Raw genomic sequence first — 16,613 nt, 5'->3', positions numbered from 1 at the left:
ACTATATGGAGTAAGACTAACGCTGCCGATTAAACATAAGTGAACTTAAAGAAGTGTAATGGAAACTCCCCAAAATGGAACACAGAACAAATTTTCCAAAAAATAGTCAATTGTCAGGAATGTAAGAGACAATAAACCAGTCAAATCTATATATGGATGTAATTAGAATCCCAGAAAGAGGAGAGAGGGGCGCCAAGTAAAATATTTGAAGAAATTATGGCAAATAGATTTTCAGAATTTGATGTAAAATATAAAGAGATCTAAGAACACCAAAGTACCCCAAGAAGAATGAAAATAAACAACATTAAATCAAGGCACAATAAAGTCAAACTCATAAAAAAAAGATAAAATTCCTAAGGGCAGTAAAGAAAAAACAACACATGAGTCAAGGAACAAGATTAATAGAAACATCAATGGTCAGGTGAAAAACTACCAAAACTAGAAGACAATGGGGTGATGACTCTAAAAAGCTGAAGGAGCATTGAAGAAACATCAACGTAAAATTCTAAACTAACTGAAAATGTATTTCAAAACTGAAAGAAAATGAAATTACAAAATATCAAATTTTGTGAGATGCAACTAAAGCGGTGCTTAGAGGGAAATGTTTAGCATTAAATGCTTACATATTAGAAAAGAATAAAGTTCTTTAAATCATTAATATAAGCTTCCACTTTAAAAATTAGGAAAATGTGAGAACCAATTTGGAGTCATAGGTAAATGCATGTTCTCACTGCCTCCCACAACCACATGGGATGTACAACTAAAATATACAACAACCATCATTCCGGACTAGGGAGATGAAGAAGAGAGCACACTGAGACTGGTAGGAAGGGCGGAGGCGGGGAACAGGCTAGTTAACACTCACATGTGGTGTGTGCTTAATCAGGAGGGATACCTCAGCTGTGGAGGCCCCTATGAGAAGCAACGAGTCCCAGCCCCACACAGACCCCAAAACAAGGTTTCCAGAGCTGGAAACAGAAGTCCTCAGAACTTTAGGTTGAAAAGACCAGAAATAATTGTCTTTGAGTGACATGGAGGCCACTGGAGAACCAGGCTGTTTCTCTTAAAGGGCCGGCACAGGAATTTACAGGGTCGTGCTTCCTCTGAGCTCCAGCCATAGGTGGTGGAATTGGTGGATCCTGGAACATACAGTGAAGAGCTGATTTGTCTGACATTAGAGCAGGAACATGAGGTGGATTTTTCCATGCAGGGCTACTCACAGGAGTGATTGTTTCTGTGCTGTGACCTCCCCCATCACATAGCTGCCTCAAAACCATATCTGAGATTCCATCAGTGTGGCTCACACAGTGTGCTCTGCCCTGGTGATTCCCTGAGAACACGCCCCATCCAAATTGCAGCCCCACCCAAAATGATTGCAGCAGCCTTTCCATTTGAATGTCTTGTCCTGGCTCAGGTTTCAGACTCTCCTAAAATCTCTCAAACAAGCAGCAGCTGGCATCAGTGTGCCCCAAACCTATCAATAAGAGGCCCAAGACCCAGCACTAGCACCAGCCTGCCTTGCTTCACAACTGGTCCTCGCCTGGGCACTTCCAAGATCAATACAAGTAGCAGCCATCTGCAGATCTCCCTGTATCTCTGCTTGGTGGCCCCAGGCAGTGACTGACTTTGCACCTGCCAGGAGGCCCTATATCCAGTGCACCTGGTGGACAGCTTCAGACCAGACAAGATTACAACTCCACACATCCAGGAGGACAAAAAGGAGAATGAGGAGGAGGAGGAGGAGGAGGAGGAGGAGGAGGAGGAGGAAGAGGAAGAGGAAAAAGAAGAGGAGGAGAAGGAAATGGAATAAGAATAAGAATAAGAATAAGAATAAGAATAAGAATAAGAATGATGAAGAGGAGGAGAAGGAGGAGGAGGAAGAGGAGGAGAAGGAGGAGGAGGAGGAGAAGGAGGAGGAGGAGAAAGAGGAGGAGGAGGACAATGAGGAGGAGGAGGAGGAGGAGGAGGAGGAGGAGGAGGAGGAGGAGAAGGGAGAGAAGGAGGAAAAAAATATGAAGAAAACCCTAGCAAGTTTGACTCAGGGAATAGAGCATTGGCCTGCTGACTGAAGGGTTCCAGGTTCAATCCCAGTCGTGGCTATATGCCAGGGTTGTGGGTTCAGTCCCCGATGTGAGGCATGCAGAAGGTGACTGATCAGTGATGCTCTGTCATCAATGAAGTTTGTATCTCTCTCTCCCTCTCCCTTCCTCTCTGAAATCAATAAAAATATATTAAAAATTAAAATAAAATATGATAAAATAATGGCAACAATTGAATCTGAAAACCAAAATAATTGAACATAGTGTCTGATGAACAAAATACACTGATAAATAAAATAGAATTAGAGGTATGGCAACACAAAACAGACTGACAAATCTCAGAGGGAGGAGGAAGGGGAGGGTGGAAAGAGATGAACCAAAGAACTTATATGCATATGCATTATCTGTGGACACTGATAGGAGAGTAATGAAAGCCTGGGATGGGGTAGGAAGAGGGTGGAGGAGTGATATGGGTGGAAAAGGGGCAATATTACTAATACTCTCAACAGTAAATATTTTTTAAAGAAATTAGAAGAGGAAAATCAAAATCACCTAAAGTCAAGCAGAAGGGGAGAAAAATAAAGATGAAAATAAGTCAATTAAATCAAAACAGAAAAATGGTAGAGAAAAATGAATGATGCCAGCAGTTGAATCTTTGAAAAAAATCAATAAAACTAATCAAATGCTCACAAGACTGGCAAAGAGACAAATGGCCAATATCAGAAATTACTTAGGAGATATGAACACATTCTCCAATGCATTCTTATGAGACCGGCATTCTTTGTGCAGTCAGCACAGAGAAAGAGTAAACTACTGACCAAAACTCTTGTTAACATATTTGCTAAAATCCTCAACAGAAGATTAGGCAATCCCACCAGCAATATAAGAAAATCATACTATACCATGAGAAAGCAGGAATTATCCCAACAACTCAAAGCTGATTCAATATTTTTTAATCAACCAATGTAATCCAACAGGTCAACTGTGTAAAGAAGAAAATTCACAAGGTCATAAAAATTGATACAGAAAAGTGTGTGACAAAGCACAACATTCATTCATGATAAACACACTTAGGGAACTTGGATAAAAGGCACTTCCTCAGTCTGATCATGGGACTCCTGTAGCTACTATCATACTCGATTGTGGGAAGTTAAATGATTCCCCCTCAGATGGGGACGAAGTCCAAAAGGTCCACTCTTACCACTTCTATTCATATTGTCCTTGATGTTTCAACAAGTGAAATAAGACAAGAAAGATGCATAGAGACATTCAAATGTGAAAGGAGATACCAGGTGTCCCTACTTGCACGTGACATAGTTATCTATGAAAAACATCAAACGAATAGACTTCAAAATCACTGGTCAATACACAGAAATGGATCTATTTGGAGACTTATCATAACTGCAGTGGTGGTGCCCATATGGGGCTGGCAAAGCAGCAGATAAGGGGATAGAACTGAGTTGTTGTGGGAAACCATCCTCAGAAACACAGCTTTTCACAGAGGTGCAGCCTCAAGGAGGAACTGGGCAGCACCCCTTGTCACCCAGAGTTCACCCTAAATCCCCTGGTGACTGGAGGGGCCTCATGTGTTTGCTCATTGACCTGATCCCAGGGAACATGAAACCTCCTGCCTCTTTAGGACAGGAAGTAGGTTTGCACCTGGGAGCCAGGAGCCCCCTGAAGTCTGGCTGCCCCCTACCTCCCACAGAAGTGGGGAGAGGGTGCCCCCTAGTGGTTACACTTCAGAAAAGGTTCCAAAGTCCCCAGAAAACACATTGGGGCATAATGCTAGGGAGGTGTTCAGTGAGCTTTTAAACTGACATTGAACCTTACATGCATTTTAGAGGAAAGGGAGGGGGGAAGTCCCTGTCTCTTCCTGGCACCTGGGAAAACGGACTTTTCCCTAATTTAGGTTTGTGTTTCCCTCAGCCCTCATGGGGCCTGACCAGCTGGTTTCTGGCGGGTCCCCCACAGCGAGGCCCAGCATCAGCCTGCAGGAGAGGGGCTCTGGGTGGTTCTTCCTCATTAAGTCTCTGGAGGGAGGTCCCAGCCCAGTTCCTCATGCACCCCTGTACCCAGACATCTGGGACAGCCCTTCTAGGGCCCCTCTACCCTAGTTCCCCTCATCCCAACAACATAGACAACCCCCAGGTCTGTTGGTCCACCTGGCAGGACCCTGGCTGCCTGCATGCTGTGCAGGGGCCTCCACAGTGTTAACTAGACATGATAGGAGGGGCGCTCAGTGGATAGAGCATCAGCCTGTGGACTGAGGTGTCCAGGACTGACGGTCCATGACTGAGGGTTACCAGGTTTGATTCCCATCAAGGGCACGGAACTCAGTTGCAAGCTTGAACTTCGTGTGCAAGAGGCAACTAATCAATGTGTCTCTATCAGCTCTCTGTCTCTCCTCCTCCCTTCCATGATCTCTAAAAGTAAGTGGGAAAATCTTCAGGTGAGATTAACAAAACTAAGTAAAGGAATTTTATTTTATTTTTTTAAATAGAAAGAAAAAGAAAAAGAAAGAAAGAAAGGAAGAAAGAAAAAGAAAGAAAGAAAGAAAGAAAGAAAGAAAGAAAGAAAGAAAGAAAGAAAGAAAGAAAGAAAGAGCAGGGAAAGGAAGGGAAGGGAAGGGAAGGGAGGGAAGGGAAGGGAAGGGAAGGGAAGAGAGGGAAGGGAAGGGAAGGGAAGAGAAGAGAAGAGAAGAGAAGAGAAGAGAAGAGAAGAGAAGAGAAGAGAAGAGAAGAGAAGAGAAGAGAAGAGAAGAGAAGAGAGAAGGAGAAGAAAGAAGTGGAGAGGAGAGGAGAGGAGAAAGGAAAGGAAAGAAAAGAAAAGAAAAGAAAAGAAAAGAAAGAAAGGAAAGGAAAGGAAAGGAAAGGAAAGGAAAGGAAAGGAAAGGAAAGGAAAGGAAAGAAAAGAAAAGAAAAGAAAAGAAAAGAAAAGAAAAGAAAAGAAGAGATGGAGAAAAAGGAACCCTCATGCACTGCTGGTGGGAATGCAGACTGGTGCAGCCACTGTGGAGAACAGTATGGAGTTTCCTCAAAAAACTGAAAATGGAACTCCCATTTGACCCAGTAATCCCACTCCTGGGAATATATCCGAAGAAACTAGAAACACCAATCAGAAAGGATATATGCACCACTATGTTCATAGCAGCACAATTTACAATAGCTAAGATTTGGAAACAGCCTAGGTGCCCATCAGCAGATGACTGAATCAGAAAACTGTGGTACATCTACACAATGGAATACTATGCTGCCATAAAAAAGAAGGAATTCTCATCATTTGCAGCAACCTGGATGGAATTGGAGAACATTATGCTAAGTGAAATAAGCCGGTCAATGAAAGAAAAATACCACATGATCTCACTCATTTATGGATAGTAAAGAACATTATAAAGTGATGAACAAAAAGATAGATACAGAGACAGTAAAGCATCAAACAGACTTTCAAATTACAGGGGGAAAGTTAGGGAGAGGTGGCGGAGTTATGAAATCAAACGAAGGACTTGTATGCATGCATATAAGCATAAACAATGGACGCAAAACTCTGGGGGGTGAGGGCATGTATGGGTGTGGGGTGGGAGTGGGGTAATGGTAAGATATGTACACATATAATACCTCAATAAAAAAATAAAAAAAAGATGAGAAAAGAAAAGGAGAAAGAAACAGAGGTAACCACAGAGCCTGGCTGGTATTGCTCATTGATTGAGCATCGACCTATGAACCAAGAGGTAACAGTTGGATTCCTGGTCAGGGCACATGCCTGGATTACTGCCTGGATCCCCAGTGGGGGCAAGCCCCAGGCAACCAGTGGAGGAGTCTCTCTCATCATTGATGGTTCTATCTCTCTCTCCTCCTTTCCTCTCTGAAGTAAATAAAAATATATTTTAAAATAAGAATAAAAATAAAAAGGAAGAGAGAAGTAAGGCTTTGTGGTGTTTGACTGCCCATGCCCCACCCCTCCCCAGTGTGACTGCACTTTCCAAGTGGTGGTGGCCACCTTCCCAGAAGGAACAAGTGACCACAGTCCCAGATTCCTGTGTCCGTCTGTCCTCACCTGCCTGGGGCTGTCGGGGGATGACACAGGTGGCCGCTCTCCTCCGAGAAGGGAGGTGCTCACCTGCCCCCAAGGACGACTTGGTGCCTCAGCTTTCTACCCAGGGTTTTGCTCCAAGAGACATTGTTATATTGTAAATCAGAAGACGCCTTAATCAATAAGCCAAATTTATTTGGAGTCCTGTTAATTTCCCTAGCGCTATCGGGCCCAGAGAAAATCTTCCTTCTCAAATTCTAGGCCCCACATGGAGAGTGTCTTCCCTATTTATACTTTTTCCAGCTCTTTCTCTCCCAAATTTGAAATGAGACTTCCGGACCTTCTCAGAAAAAGTCCTGTGTGCTGGAACAGGGCCGTGAGACCATATCAGAAGGCCTGGCCAGGCGCCAGCACTGACAACTCTGTCTGGGGCATAGTTTATGGCCTCTCTGGAATGGGGACTAGACTTATTTTTCCCTATTATTTAAGAAAGCAAATGTTTACAGAAGCCAGAACAGCAGGGTTAAATTTTAAACAGCAGTTTTTACCCAAAATGGAGGTTACTATGCTTCAACATCACATTCCATTTTTTTATCATTCTTTTGTAATTATTTAATTTTTATTTTTTTAATTTTTTGTTTGTTAATCCTCACCCAAGGATATTTTCCCATTGATCTTTAGGGAGAGTGTAAGGGTCAAGGAGAGACAGAGAGAAACATCAATGTGAGAGAAACACATGGATTGGTTGCCTCCTACACAAGCCCCGACCATGGAAGGAACCTGCCACCAAGCTAAGTGCCCTTGAGTGGAATCAAACCCGGGACCTTCAGTCCACAGGCCGACGTTCTATCACCTGAGCCACACCAGCCAGGGCTCCTTTTGCACACTAACAGCCGAGAAGTTTAGTGAAATGTAAACTGGTGACAGGGAGAGCCATTTTGAGACAGAGGTTGGGGCCTCAGCATCCAGCCCAGCCTCTCCTGATTGGTCACAAGTGAACATTAGAGTTTTGTGGAAGATCTGATTGGGGAAAACAAAAGAGAATCTTTCAACTTCAAAGTAAAAGCATCAATCCAATGCAAATTCTTATTCCCAACCCCAAGAAAGGCCCACGGCCAGTGAAGGAGACCAAGAGAAAGCCCCACCCATAAGCCTCTGAGGGCAGAACCCCTGGGTCCTCATCAAAAACCCAAGGATGGAGGACTCTCAATCCTGGAAGCTGCCCCCAAAGGAATGGGGTCAGAGTGACCAGCTGTCGAGAAAGGAAGGAGGGAGGGTGGTTCAGGACAGGATCCCTTGTGGCCAGCATTCTTGAGTCCTTTCCATCTGGGGTCGCCCCTAGGATGACAAGGTCAGGCATGCCGCCCAGGGTTCCAGCTGCACCCTTATGTCCAGACTCCATGCAAATGGGGCTCTCCTCCTGCTCATAAAGGAGGGCCCAACCCCGCATGCTGGGGAGACAGCCAGAACCCACGTGCCTGAGACAGGACCCCAGTGGCTCCACCATGGACTTGGTGCCAAGCTGCGTTTTCCTCCTGATCATTCTTCAAGGTCATTCTCAGGAGAGGGGAGCGCTGAGACCTGTGCCTGTGCCTGTTTGTGCTTCCATGTGATTCTAAGTCCACCTTGTGTCTCTGTGTTTGCAGGTGTCCAGTGTGAGGTGCAGCTGGTGGAGTCTGGGGGAGGCTTGGTGCCGCCTGGGGGGTCTCTGAGACTCTCCTGTGCAGCCTCTGGATTCACCTTCAGTAACTACTGGATGAGCTGGGTCCGCCAGGCTGCAGGGAAGGGGCTGGAGTGGGTCTCAGACATTAATGGTGATAGTAGTACCACATACTATGCCGCCTCTGTGAAGGGCCGCTACACCATCTCCAGAGACAACGCCGAGAACATGGTGTATCTAGAAATGAACAGTCTAAGAGCTGAGGACACAGCCCTGTATTACTGTACACAATATACCCAGTGAGGGGAAGTCAGTGTGAGCCCAGACACAAACCTCCCTGAGGGAGGCAGCAGGGCTGGGCTGCAGGGAGTGTCCAGGACACCAGGGGGCGCTCAGGAGCAGCAAAGGCTGGGTCCCAGCTCAGAAGCTGTCCCTGGAGGGGTTGTGAGGGTTTCCTATAGGAGTCAATGCTTTCTTCTCTCCTAGTGTCCCTGGGGCAGTTCCTGCTTCCTTCTTTGTGTCTTTAATTAGATTCTCTGCAGGCAGTAAAGCAGGAAGGGGCTGTGTTTCAGATCTGGTTGACTTCTCATCTGCGCCCTTCCAGTCACCATGTCCCTGATGGTTGCTCTCCAGCTTGACCAGGAAAACATTGTAGGGTTTCTCTTCCCCCCTCACTTAGAGCGATGTTCCCCTCCCTCCCCCACAGTACTGAGGTGGGAATGCAGAGTCCAGGCCCCAAACCTCACCTGAGGGTGATCAGCCCCTCCCTCTGCCCTCGGAGGAGCCCTTTGGGGCAGTTAGCCACTTGCCTCTCACTGACATGGCTGCACATGGATTTAAAGACTCACCCCCCTCCATGAACCTGGGAGATGAACCCAGCTCTCAGGGTGTCCTGGAGGGAGGCAGTTACAAGGAATTTCATGTAAATCCCCTACGTCCCTTTCCTTTGATTGCTATGTACAAATACAGATGTAACCCTCCATTCTCCGTAGCATTATCTCAATTCATTGAGGTTCTGCTTCACGGCATATGTCAACAGTTTGGCTCAAATAAACTCACAAAAATTATTTACAGGTCTGAATTATATTTTTACGTTATCACTGAGAATCTTCTGAAGGAGACATGGTCCCCACCCACCTCTGCTGTGCCTCCAGGCTCCACAGACAGCACTCCATCCTCACCCTCTGTCCTCTGCCACCCACATTCTCCCACCATCGGTGTGGCTGTGCTCTGCCCTCTCCTTCCCGCCTGGTAGGTTTTGCCTTAAATGCACCCCCACGCCATCCCCTCATGCCCATCTCCTGTGCCAGGCCCTCCCTGAGAAACTAGGGCCAGGGCCACTCAGGCGACCTGAAGCCAGCCTCAGCCACCCTGTTGAGTCCACGTGCAGTGCCCACGTGTGATGTCATGTGTGGGGGCCCCACCTGTGTCAGGTGGAGACACAGCTGAGCACTGAGCTCAGAGCACCTCCAACAGCTCACACCTGTGCTGAGGGAACCTCCAGGGGCCCCTGAGCTGCAAAGCATCATGGTGGACAAGCCCGTGGCCACTGGAATCAGAGGGCAGTCAGGGAAGGGCTGGTGCTGAAGCATCTATCTTATATAAAAACTACTGTTTGAAATTTTAACCCTGGTATTTGGCTTCTGTAAATACTTGCTTGCTTAAATAATAAGGAAAATAAGACTACTCCCACCTCAGAGAGGCCATTAAACCTTCCCCAGACGAAGTTATCAGTGCTGGCACCAGGCCAAACCTTTGGTTGAGGTCTCAAGGCCCCAGCACATAGGGCTCTTTAAGAACTTGCAAAGGGGACCGGAACAGAACCCCATATTTGGGAGACAAAGAAGGTAAAAAGGTATAAATGCAGGAAACTTCCTGTGTGACTTCGCCCAGAATTCTAGAGACATTTTCCTCTGGGCCCGAGCATAATAATAATAATAATAATAATAATAATAAGTGTAACTCCATCTCTCTAAGTGTTGCTTGGTTCTTCTCCGGTTTTCTGTAACATTAATGGTTCCCTGAAACATGGAGAAATAACCGTGCTTTGCCTTTTGGCCTCAGGTAAATGGGCCAGGTTTGGGGCCCGGGGGAGCTGGATAGGCCTTCGGGAGGCGCTGCTCTGACGGTTTAGCAGAATTGTACTGGGGGACTCTGGGCACTCCCGGACCTCAGCCCAGGACCCAGCTGGCATCTGGAGAGAGTGGATGGACACTTCTGGACCTGTCGTCAGAATCGGTAAGGTAGGGGCCCTTATCAGTCAGGCCCATTCCGAGTGAGTGGAAGGGGGAGCTTGATCACCTCCCTGGAAGTCAAGGACTTCCTCAGGCAAGTTAATCAGGAATCAGGTGGACTGTTTAAACTCTGGGTAAATATCTGGTAGAAGTCAAAAACTCGGACTATCTGGTATATAAATGTGGGACTCTGGAGGTGAGTGAATTCAGATTTGATTAAGGAAGTATGAGTTCACTCTGCTGTTTGTTTGTGTGGGACTAGCCAATTTGCTACCAAGAAGGGGGACTGGACGCAGTCTTAACTCCTCCAGTAGGTTCTCACCGAGACGTTGGTTGAGAATTCTGTTCTGGGGCATGGGTGCCGGGGGTGCCCACAAGCCCATCTGGGGAGTTGGGCATTGTTTCGTTTATCTGCTCAGCTCCAGTCTGTGCTAGTCTACTGAGAGAGTGTGAGTATGGATGTTTGTCTGTCTTTGCATAATTATCTGCTCATTAACTGGTCTGTGTGAGGCAAAAGCTACATTGTGCCTTCTGGCTGTACACATGAGAGTATTTGTTATCTCTTTCTATTATTTAATTTGCTTAAAGATAGGTCGGACCTGCTGTGAATGCAAAAGTCTCTAGCAGCTGCGAGTTTTCTTTTTCTCAGTCTTTTGCTCTCTGTCAGAGAGGGAATCAGCCCACTTAACTAATAAAAATTTCTGTCTCTCCTTGTATAAGTAAGGGTTTCAGTTTGCTCTGATTGGTGAATTTGCTGTATTAAATTGAAATTTTGAAGTTCTAGGGTTAATTTAAGGGTATAAATTTGTGAAATTTCAAAGAACAAAGAACTTTTATTTATGGCTATTCCTATCTCTTTTGGTGGACAGAGACTTCCAGGGGCAGGGCTTACAGCTCCGAAGGGCGGAGAGATTTACAGGCCTAGTCCCTGCCTGTGACATCATAGTCCAAAGTGAGCCACCTGAGGTGGAACTAAGGCTGAAGTTATTATGAACTATTAATGGACCCCATTAACGCTGGTTGTGTGTCTTGTGCAGTCTGTTGTCTTCGTGGTTGTGTGTTTTATTTGACTTGCCGTTTTCACTTATTTATTAGTATCCTCATAGAGGACATAACCTGGTCTTTCCCTTCCTCACTCATCCTGATTCTGATAGTATCTGTAACTGGATTAATGATCTTTTCTTTCAGGAGGCCCTCCAAGCTTTCAGTCTGAAAGAAATTTCCCTGCACACCCTTATCCTCATCTGCTATCTTTCCAGGCAGACTAAGAGTCATTTTTTCCACAAATCGGACCCCAGCCTCCAGGAGGAAGGACTACTACAGCAGTAGTCTGTAGTTTCTATTTCTACCCTCTGTAGGAATTGTCTTCCTCTGACTCACAATAGGAGAGGGAGAAAAGCAACGGGCCCTGGGCTGGGGGACACAGGGGGGAGGGGTGTTGGCAGTTAATTATGAAGCAGGGAGAGATAGATTTTGTTGATTTTTACTGGCTGCAGACCACTCTGCTGGCATAGGGGTCTGGTCCAGGTGCCTTATCAGTACAACACTAGATTCAAGGTTGCAAGTTTTCTGCAAGCACAATTAATATGTCTCTGCCTGTTTTATTCTTTTTTAACCCTTCCAATACTAAGTTAGACTGATACAATATACTTGAAATTGCATAAGGAAAAATATAGCAGTTTTTACTAGACTAATTTACCTGTTCTTAGTTTTATCACAGAAGGTCTAGATATATTTTCTTTTTTTTTTAATATACATTTTATTTATTTTCTTTATTTTATTTTTTAAATAAATCTTTATTGTTCAGATTATTACAATTGTTCCTCTTTTTTTCCCCCATAGCTCCACTCTACCCGGTTCCCACCCCACACTCTGCCCTTTCCTCCCTCCCGCCCCACTGTCCTTATCCATAAGTGTATGATTTTTGTCCAGTGTCTTCCAGCACCCACCACACCGCTTTCCCCCCTTGGGAGAATTTTCAGTCTACCCCCTTTCTATGACCCTGATTCTACTATATTCACCAGTTTATTCTGTTCATCAGATTTTTTTTTCATTTGATTTTTAGATACACTTGTTGATAGATATGTATTTGTTGTTCATAATTTTATCTTTACCTTTTTCTTCTTCTTCCTCTTCTTAAAGAATACCTTTCAGCATTTCATGTAATACTGGTTTGGTGGTGATGAACTCCTTTAGCTTTTCCTTATCTATGAAGCTCTTTATCTGACCTTCAATTCTGAATGATAGCTTTGCTGGGTAGAGTAATCTTGGTTTTAGGTTCTTGCTATTCATCACTTTGAATAGTTCTTGCCACTCCCATCTGGCCTGCATAGTTTCTGTTGAGAAATCAGCTGACAATCGTATGGGTGCTCCCTTGTAGGTAACTAACTGTTTTTCTCTTGCTGCTTTTAATATTCTCTCTTTGTCTTTTGCTCTTGACATTTTAATTATGATGTGTCTTGATGTGGTCCTCTTTGGATTCCTTTTGTTTGGGGTTCTCTGTGATTCCTGGACTTATCAGTCTATTTCTTCCACCAGGTGGGGGAAGTTTTCAGTCATTATTTCTTCCAATAGGTTTTCAGCATCTTGCTCTCTCTCTTCTTCTGGCACCCCCATAATTCGGATGTTGGTATGCTTGAAGTTGTCCCAGAGGCTCCTTACACTATCTTCATATTTTTGGATTATTTTTTCTTTTTGCTTTTCTTGTTGGGTGTTTTTTGCTTCTTTGTATTTCAAATCTTTGACTTGATTCTTGCCGTCCTCTAGTCTGCTGTTGGATCTCTACATATTATTTTTTTTATTTCAGTCACTGTATGTTTAATTTCTAGTTGGTCCTTTTTCATATCCTCTAGAGTCTCACTAAATTTATCGGCCTTTTCTAAGAAACTCTTGAAAAACCTTATAACCGTTGTTTTGAACTCTATATCAAGTTGTTTGCTTTCCTCCATTTCTTTCATTTGTGATCTGTTTCTTTGTCTCCACATTTTGGCTGCTTCCCTGAGTTGATAGAGTGGCTTTGTGTGCTAGGTGTCCTATAGGGCACAGTGGCTCAGCCTCCCCAGTTACCTGAGGTGGACACTCTTGGTGCACCCCTTTGTGCGCTGTGTGTACAGTCTTGTTATAGTTAAGCCTTGATTGTTGTTGGTATCACTGGGAGGAATTGACCTCCAGGCCAATTGGCTGTGAGGATCAGCTATGTCTATGATGGGAGAACTTCTGTGCTGGAGACACCCTTATGAGGCAAGACTTGCTTCAGTGGGGCTTTGGTGCTCACTGAGTCTACCCCCTGAGTGTGTCCCTTATGGATCTGAGGAGTTTTAATCTGGATGGTCCTACTCTGACCCCTGGGTACACTGGCTCTTGGATCTCCAAGGAGGTGCTAATTTAGCCTCTGCCTGAGGCCACCCAGCAGGAGCTATGGAAAGATCTGCAGATTCCTCTTCTTTGTTTGGGTTTTGGAGGTGCCCAGATGGGGCCCAGCTGTGAAGCAATGCAAGCTGCTGTGGGGCCTTGGTCCTTCTTTTGGATGTTCTGGGTCTCTCTGACTCAGCTGCAGTTTGTTAGGTAAGTTTAGATTTCAAAGGACCAGGCCATTCATATGCAAAAGCCTCTGCGCACAGCTTGTATGGGGCAGAGTCTCAGGGCTGAGCAAACAGCAATGGCTTCCCATCAGCCCTGCCCTAAGAGGCCCCCGGGTTTCAGTGTCCCTTCATATTCACTGCAAGCACAGCTGGTCCATCCACTCTTTCCAGGTGTCTTGATTTTTGACCCTGATTTTTGACAGCTGGTCCATCCACTCTTTGCAGCCGTCTTGATTTCTCCTAGATGTACTTTCCAGGTGGGAGTGGCAAAGTACATCTAATTTAGCCTCTGGCCTGCATAGTTTCTGTTGAGAAATCAGCTGACAATTGTACGGGTGCTCCCTTTAGTTCTGCCTGCTGCCAGACAGTCCAGTTTCTCCCCATATGAGTCTGGGTCCCCAGAGTCTCGCCCAGAATTGGAGTTCAGAGCAGTCGGGAGCTTGTGTCTCCCTCTGGATTGAGAAAGCCAGCCACATACTCAGTTACCAGCCCTCTCTGCATGCACGCTTCAGTACCTCTGCACTTTACCTCCACAGCTCCTCTGAGTCTCAGTGTGCTTTTCTCTTCCCTTCTAGTTGTAGAATTTCCACTTAGCCAGCCTTCCTGTGGTTCTGGATGCTGTCCGTTTTGTCTTTTAGTTGTAGTATTGAAATTGTTGTGCGAGACAGCAAGTTCAGGTGTTTACCTATGCAGCCATCTTGATTTCTCCTAGATATATTTTCTTGAAAGCAAAAGTACATTTAAAATGTGTTCATAAATATTAATCTAAAAATGCTGACTGTTCACTTTTGGTTATCATTAAAGGATTGAGGTTTCTAAGAATAAAGAATACTAATACATTTTAAACAACAACAAAAACTAAACTCACAGAAGGCAAGTAGAGGAGAAATGGAGCTGAAGTCCGAAGACACCCTGGTGATTTAGAACTGGTTGTTAGGCAGACTCAGCCCCCAAGAGCCAGGTGAAAGAAGCCGGGGGGGGCGGGGGGCCGGGGCTGGTTGCCCGAGCTGCCTGCAGTGGCCCTGGAATAAGCCACAGCAGCGAGAAAAGCTGGAGACAGCAGACATTTGCCTGACACTAGATCTGCCCTGCTGCTGCCCAGTGAGTAATGAGCGTTTTACAACAAGCAATACAAGACTTAGACCTTTGGCTTGCTGGCTACAGCAGTTAAACCAGAAGCCAGTGACTGCTACTAGCCTTCCTACAGCCCCAGGAAGAGAGCAGTGAGCCGGGATCTGTGAAAGCAGCAGATAGAGCTAGTGAAAGCTCCCTGTTTGCAAATGTACTGAAAGGGTTCAATACCTGTTGCTGCTGGAAGAGGAGGGGCTGAGATCCCTTTCCAGTGCACTCCCTTGGGAGAGGCCTGGTCGCTGCTATGCCACAAAGGGGACAGGTGGAAAGAAAAGGGACCTAATACCCAAGCCACTGCCACAGAAGTGCTTTGCAATATGCAAAGCTGTTTCTAAGGGCAACTCTGGCTGTTTTGGACTGGCAGCTTAAAGTCAAAGGGCAAAGGAAAGGCGCTCTCCCCGGACGGGGGAGCCTTCAGGACTTTGTGGGACTAGCCGAGACCGTGTTGGGTTAGGAGGACTGGAGGCTGCATATTGAACTTATAGACTGCAGTTTGCTAGGCAGAGGTCCAGGCCCAGTTGTATAGGGGTTAAGCTGCCTGTGTAGAGCAATACGACTTTCTCCCATGCCAGAATACATTTTAGGGAAATTGGACAGACTGTGTTTGTGGCTAGAAAGAAGAACTGACTGCCATGCACAGCCCTGACAATGGCCTGCAGAAAATTGTATAATAGAATTATATGATGCCTGTGTTTTCATGAACATGACTCCAGAGAGACAAAGATATTTTTGCTTTATATAGGAAGGAAAAATGGACTTAAGTCACCTCCCTAAGATGTTTGTATAGACCTACCATGTGTCATGTTTAGTAGAAGATTTAGCTGTTAGAAGTGGCCGCTGTGCCAATGTTATACTTCATTATGGGCGAAGAAAAATACCCATCAGTTTTTTGTCTCTATTCAGAGACAGTTGGCAGCCTGTATACTGCCTTGCAGGCCTGTGTGACCATGCCCATGTCAGGGGTGGCACAAACCTCAACTTTAGGAAACTGGGGGAGGCCTGTTTGGAACAGAGGGAAGTAGTGAAGTGGTGAGTACTAACCCTCTGTTACAGGAATTACAGACCCTGTGAGGTCCTGTGACATGTGAGACCCTGTGAAGGGATAAAGCTCCCTTAGTCTGTTCTGAGAGGGTGTGTCAGCCCTCCCAGAGACCATATATAGTTTAAGGACAAGTCAGGTAGAGGGAACCCTACTACAGGGACAGCTGTAACTGTCTATTTGAATATAGACACATTTTGAATTTCTTCTTGCCATTTGAAGACAGTTATATTACTCTGAAGAATCCATAAAAATACTGACAAGGAAAATCAGATCTTAAAGCAGGTCAGTATATTTTTCTCCTTATATAATTCCTCCGAAATTTGGCAATACTTAATAAATAAATCATGGCACTACATTTCTTTCCATAAATTCAATAAGACAGGTTTCCAATAGTGGTTTTATTGACCGGAAACTTTGACTGAAGTAACATGTTGTAAAGAGCCCTGTCTGAACTCTGAAGACTTGAAGCCAATAAGGGTGCCGTGGAAAAAGCCTGGTATCCTGCTTGGGAGCCCTGAAAATGGCTGGTGCTGGAGCGTCAGGCCCATACCCTACCATCACTGGCGGTTGGTCAGAGTAGAAGGGGAGCAATAAGGGTGCCTCTGCATCCCTACGGAACCCCCACGGATTCTGGGCTGCAAAGAGTAGGAGGGCTAGCGAGATGGGCCTTAAAACCTAGGGCATGGGCTCAGGTGGAATCGTTGCAGGTGAGGGATTCACCCAACTCAGCAGATACTGCAGGCAGGCCTGACGGCAGCTAGATGGCTTGGCTTCCTGGCCCTACGGGGCACACTAAGATTCAATCATGAAATTACAGCAAAGGTAGTCAGTTACTATTCTTATTGTGTTTATGCAAACAGTCAGGACAAATTTAATACAATAGATAAATTGGTC

The 16,613-nt window shown here is 45.4% G+C and overlaps 1 gene segment (V, D, J or C); it reads left to right on the top strand.

Moving 5' to 3' along the window:
• The first annotated feature begins 7,576 nt into the window (after positions 1-7,576).
• On the top strand, positions 7,577-8,034 carry LOC129148307 (immunoglobulin heavy variable 3-7-like). The segment is given in 2 exon segments: positions 7,577-7,622; positions 7,718-8,034. Coding segments are annotated over 2 exon segments (363 nt in total).
• The last annotated feature ends 8,579 nt before the right edge of the window (positions 8,035-16,613 follow it).

This window comes from Eptesicus fuscus, chromosome 24 (assembly GCF_027574615.1).
Source record: "Eptesicus fuscus isolate TK198812 chromosome 24, DD_ASM_mEF_20220401, whole genome shotgun sequence".
Classification (NCBI taxonomy): domain Eukaryota; kingdom Metazoa; phylum Chordata; class Mammalia; order Chiroptera; family Vespertilionidae; genus Eptesicus; species Eptesicus fuscus.
The sequence above is the reverse complement of the archived record's forward strand: the minus strand, read 5'-3'. Positions and strand labels throughout refer to the sequence as shown.